The following is a 5,967-nucleotide window of genomic DNA, read 5'->3' as shown; positions in this document are numbered from 1 at the left end:
CTGTCATGATAACCATGGACTAAGCCTCTCTGAAACTGTAAGCAAGCCCCTAATTAAATGCTTTCTTTAAACGCAGTAATAAAATAGTAACTAAGACACTGGGTATGCTGGGGTTGTGTATACCTGTAATCCCAGCACTTGAAGGGACAAGACAGGAGGATCACAATAAGTTCAAGGCCATCTTACTGTGTGTATTGAATTCTGGGCCATCTAGAACTACATAGTAAGACTCCATCTCCAAAAAACAAAACAGAACAAAACAGAAATAAAAACTAAAATTACATTTATCACCTGAGAGATGTGATTATAAAAAGTAAACACCCAGTTACTTCTCTAAAGAGAATTTAAAGTTTAAGACCCACATTTCAGACCTTCTAGGGTCATTAGAAATACCTTGCTCCATATGATTTTATAAGTCTCTCAAGTCCCAGAAAAGCGAAATGATTTGCTTAGTCACAGAGGTACTCAGGAGTGGGACAAAGATAGAAAACTAGACCAGAACTCTAGCCTGGGTGACACAGCCCCTGTTCCTTCATGCATATACTCAAATAGTTTTATGTAAATGGCCAGACCTTTTTCTCTTCATGAAGGGCTAGGAGTTGAATCCTGGAGTCCTACATGCTAAGCAAGTGTCCCATCACTGAGCAAAACTTCCCACCCAATTACACTGTTTACAATTAGGATTGCTTTGTTAAAAGCCTCAACTGCAAGAGAAAGCCTTTCACATTAAAAGGACGTGTAACTTTCTGGTTTTAATCCTTTAGTACAGAGAACTCCATCACATTTATCTACTACATATCTGACTAGCTTTGTTGATGTCTGTTGCCCATTTCAGTATAAAGGAATATGCCCACCTCCACTGAGATAAACACATCCTTACAAAGAATAATCATTTTATTATTTGAACATGATTCAGACTGGTCTAAGGACACAGCTCTGGCCAACTCATAAAGTAGCTGAAGTGATGAGAGTCGGTGTGGTCATCCACTCACTGAAGCACTGGGAGCCCAGGGAAGACAACCCAGACTCAGGAGGCAGGGAACTCTGTAGAAGAGGTGTTACCCATCAGCTCAGCTAGAAGAATGCTGTGAGGACAGGCTGGCACTGAGCTGGAGATGGCTGTTGTCACAAGGGTACCACCTGAAGGGTGGGCAGAGGACCGCGGGGAGGGGCCACGTACTCTTCCTCGCGGAGCAGCCGCAGCAGGATGTTTTTCTTATTCTTGGGCCAGCTGTAAACGTGAGTGTTCTGAAGCCAGGTCGGCACGTGCTCCTGTGGAAGGGAGGGCAGGAACAGAGGTCACGGGAGGGAGCCCGGATGACAGACCCAGAGCTCAGTTCTGAACAAAGGTGGATGCTCTCCATAGGTGTTCCCACCAGGCTGTCCTGGGAGCTGCTGGTTAGCTTTTGGAGAGTTTAACACATGAAGCACTTTTGGCTTCGGGTGCAAGCTGTGTATCTCATTATGGAAACCACATGTGTGCAGCATTTTCTGTCAGTCTCCCAGGCTACCTGCCCTTTGCATGTCAATGTGCTTTTCACCACCTCACATGAAAGGGGCAGGGCTGAGGTCACACTGAATGATGTGAATTCCCCTGTGGCTTTGGGGGAAGGATGCCAGGGCCGTGGGTTTAATCTAATTCATGATTCTTTCACTCCAAACTCAGCTCTGGCCTGAAGAGGAAGGAGCAGAACAGAGCTCAGAGCACTGAGCCTGGGGCTCCACCGGCTAGTTTCGGTCACCCTCAGGACAGCCCTCAGAACTGTCCATGTGGAGCACGTATTCTGGTGAGGAGAGGCCATGAGAAGTTCAGCAGCAACACAGAAACGAAATGTGGAATGCTGCTGTCGGGGGAGGAGTTTGCACGACCCAGGAGGAGGCTTCAGAAAAGCCACACAGTGGTGGAAGTTGTTAGGCTTGGATGTTCAAAACCAACAGCACCACAGTGGCCACAACAGAGCAAATATGAGAGGGCAGCGAAGAGGGCCAGAATTCTAGGGGTTCTGTTACAAAGGCCTGGAAAGCACCGTAAGGCCTTTGGTTTTCATTTTGAGATGAGCTGCCTTGGGGACCGTAGCATGAAGTCAGAGCCGGCACTCGTGTTGAGTGCAGAAGATAAGCCACTAAAAGGACACAACTGTCTTGAGTCAAGATCTCACAGGGAGGCAAAAACACCATCAACTGTTTTCTAGGTCATAGTATAGCAAGTAGCCAGCATGTCCCAAGTTCTCTGGCCATAGAATACACACACACACACACACACACACACACTCACACGCACACTCACACACGCACAATTCACACACACACATACTCACACTCACACATTCACACTCACACACACATTCACACTCACACACACGCACACACAATTCACACTCACACACTCACACATACATACACACACACACATACACACACACACACACACACACACACACACACACATAATATTCATGAGCCATGATTCTAAACAATTACTCCCAGGGCCCCTAACATATACCATTGATTCAAAGTACTATAATTAATTGAAGCTCTCAGGAAAGGGACAGTGCTTTACATAGGCCTGAGGGAGAACCTCACAGGCTGGAGAGGTTGCAAGGGTTCAAGGATAACCAAGAGTTCACTAGGCATACAAGTTGGGAAAGGGCATTTTAAGGAGAGGGAATAGAGGGGCAGAGACCCTAGGCAGAATGAACACGAGTGAGGTTTGCTGGCATGGCCCCGTTATGACCAAAGCTTAGGGGCCCAGGTGATAAGAAAGGAGAATGAGTAAGTGGACACAGTACTGTTCCAAAGAACCTCATGTGTCATCATGCAAAGTAAGTGAGTGGGAAATGTTACAGAATTTTAAAACTAGAAGAGAGAGATTGGAATTCTTTGATGGCAAAGCAGAAGGTGGATAGTATAGAGTCCAGAGGAGGGTGAGACCAGTAAAGACATTTGCCAGTTAATAACGGCATTTAGTCCCTGGACAAGCCAGGGCCAACAAGGATGTGGGGTCCTTTCATATGTATTGTTCATTGTCTGACCTTACACATATATTGGTGTCTTAGTTAGGTTTTTCCATTGCTATGAAGAGACACCATGACCAAAGCAACTCTTAAAAAGGCAAACATTTAACCAGGTCTGGCTTACAGTTTCAGAGGTTTAGTCCATTATCATCATGGCAGGAAGCATGGCAACATGCAGGCAGACACAGTGCTGGAGAAGGGGCTGAGAGTTTTGCATCTTGATTTGAAGGCAGCTGGGAGAGACTCTTCCAGCCAGCCGGGAGAAGGGTCTCAAAGCCCACCCACACAATGACACACTTTCTCCCACAGGCCACACCTACTCCAATAAGGCCATACCTAACATTGCCACTTCCTATGAACCAAGCATGTCCAAACCACCACAGCGGGGCTCTCTCTCATGCAGAATAGAGGTTCTAGCACAGTCCTAACATCTAGGACTCCTCCGGAATGAGACTGCATCCAAGCTCCGAGTGCTCTGGGCTGTCTGTTTACTCAGCTTCTGTCTTCCCTTGGCCAGGCCTGGAACATTCTCTGATGGCTTGGCTCATTATCTCTAAAGCTGTCAGCGTACCCTTGGGAATATGATGAAAACCCTCATGGGAACCCCAGCCAGGTTCACTTAGAGAGCTGTGAGGAGTCAGGCATTCTATAGGTATGAGGAGGGTTGAGCTGGGTACAGCAAAATATTTATGTGGAGCAGAAAGCAAAGTGTCCATACTTTGGCTCTAACATGAGAGCTAAGAAGCATTAGATGATAAATGCCCTCATATTCTTGAGCATTTGCATACGTGATCCCCATTTGGTGATGCTGTTTGGAGAGGCCTAGGAGGTATGGGCTGGCTGAAGGAAGTATGTTCCTTGAATCGGGCTTTGGGGTTTCAGAAGCCACACTCCCTCTGCTTCCCATTTGACATCTGGAAGCTCAGTTGTCCAGTTCTAGATGCCATGCTTGCCTGCTGCCTCCCCTCCCTGGCATGATGGAGATGGAGATGCATCTTCTCCCTCTGCAGTCACAAGCCGCACAGGAACCCTTCCTTCGATAAGTTGCCTTGTACATGGTGTTCTATCACAGCAACAGAAAAGTAACTGCATAAACCAGTCCTTCGTGGCCACAGACGGAAATCAGAACAGCCACAGTCCTACCCAATAACCCTTGCAAGACTGCTCGGAGTCCAGTGCACATAACACTAGTTTATCTTTCTGGTAACACTGTTATCTCTGAGGGCTGTCAAAGAGTTGACAAGATTTTTAACCTAAAATCCCAGGTAGTCATCAAACCAGATTTGAACACAAAGATAGAATTATTGAGGTGTGTTTGTTTGTGTGTGTGTGCGCGTGTGTGTGCGTGCTTACCTTCTTGGCATTCGGGAAGAGCACAGGGATAAATCTAAAGTTCATGCTTCCCTGATTTATGAACTCGATCTGCATCTAAAACCAAACAAACATGAAGACTTAATCCAGGATCAAAGACGAGTTGATGTGCCAACAACACTACCAGCCCACATGGCAAGTTTATTCTGGGTTGTTTATTTGAGTGCCATATTACTTAAAATTTGAAGCTTTCTCCATGACACATTGTGCCACTTTTCCTTTATAGACCACTATGACGGCTGTTGCCGGCTGTCAACCTGACTACATCTAGAATTAACTAAAAACTAAAAATGGGTGGGTACACCAGTGAGGGATTTTTGCTTAGTTAAACCATTCACAATGGGAAGTTCCACCTTCAATCCAGACCTTTTGAATGTGAAACCCACTTCTAATCTGGGCACACCTTGGGCTGGAAGCCTTTATAAATGGGAGAAGGAAGCATTTCTGCCTGCTTGCTCTCATTCTCACTAGCCCATCCCATCCCACCCATCCCTTCACTAGATTAGAGCCTGCTTCTTCAGGATTCCAGTATATACTGAAGACCAGCTGAGACATCTGACTTTCTAGATAGAATAGCTACTGGATTCTTGAACCTTCCATTGTTGGACTAGCTGGACCAGAGCCTTTAAGCCTTTAAGCCATTCTAATAAAGTCCCTTTCTCTTGAACGAACTCTCTCCATATACATATTCTAGAAAACCCTGAGTTACACAGCCACTTACTGAAGACCAATTAAAAATCACTTTCTGGGGACCAGAAAGCTGGCAGAGCAGGTACAGTTGCTTGTTGCCATATCTGAGAACCTAAGTTCTATCCCTGGAGCCCACATGGTGGAAAGAGAGAACTGACTCCCACAAGTTCTCCTTCAATCTCCACTCGGTTTAGTTTAGTGACGTGTGTGTGGTGTGTGCGTGTGTGCATGTGTGTGGTGTGTGCGTGTGTGTGTGGTGTTTATTTGTTTGTTTTGAGTCAGGGTCTCACATGTAGCCTAGACTAGCCTGTAATTCACTACATAGCCCAGGTTGGGTTTGAACTCACAGCAGTCCTCCTTTGTCAGCCTCCTAGGTGCTGATCTGGGTTTTAAAGATTAGGAGTCTACAGGAGCTGGGTCACCTCAGTCCATAAAATAAAACTATGTGTCCCTCTCCTAATTCTTTAGTGTATGACTTTATGTTATTTGTTTTCAATTGCCAAGTATGAGAGTACTTCTAGTATAGAAATGGGTAAAGGCTGAAACCTAGGGTTAGTTGGTTGTTTAGCAGGGCACCACTGATACAATTTGGACAATCCTCCCAAAGTGAGTGAGCAGGCAGGAAGGAAAATTGCTACCAGACGACAGACAGCAGGAAGAGTGTGATACTCAAGATAGGGGCTATCTGTTCTGCTTCAGAGAGTCTGCAGGACGGTAGCAGGAGAGAGATCCCTGGGCATGAAGAAGGTTCTGGTCAGGTAGACACAAGTGAGGAGAAAGTGAGGGCAGAGGGCATACAATCCTGGAGATGAGGACGTGTGCTCTGACTACAGCCTGGAGATGAGGATGTGTGTTAGTGTGACTACAGCCTGGAGATGAGGATGTGTGTTAG

General features: G+C 46.1%; 1 protein-coding gene across 3 annotated transcripts in view; it reads right to left on the bottom strand.

Moving 5' to 3' along the window:
- Positions 1-876: 876 nt before the first annotated feature.
- The window catches only part of Traf3ip2 (TRAF3 interacting protein 2), a 42,953-nt gene continuing 37,862 nt past the window's right edge, over positions 877-5,967 (bottom strand). For all 3 annotated transcript variants that reach the window (XM_031348466.1, XM_031348467.1, XM_031348465.1), the window contains 2 exons: positions 4,368-4,442; positions 877-1,272 (listed from right to left, as the gene is read on the bottom strand). In XM_031348466.1, the coding sequence (XP_031204326.1) occupies positions 1,126-1,272; positions 4,368-4,442 (222 nt within the window). In that variant the 3' untranslated portion in view covers positions 877-1,125. The remainder of the gene's footprint in view (positions 1,273-4,367; positions 4,443-5,967) is intronic.

This window comes from Mastomys coucha, unplaced genomic scaffold (genome assembly GCF_008632895.1).
Source record: "Mastomys coucha isolate ucsf_1 unplaced genomic scaffold, UCSF_Mcou_1 pScaffold3, whole genome shotgun sequence".
NCBI classification, from domain to species: domain Eukaryota; kingdom Metazoa; phylum Chordata; class Mammalia; order Rodentia; family Muridae; genus Mastomys; species Mastomys coucha.
This window is presented reverse-complemented; position numbering and strand designations above follow the sequence as displayed.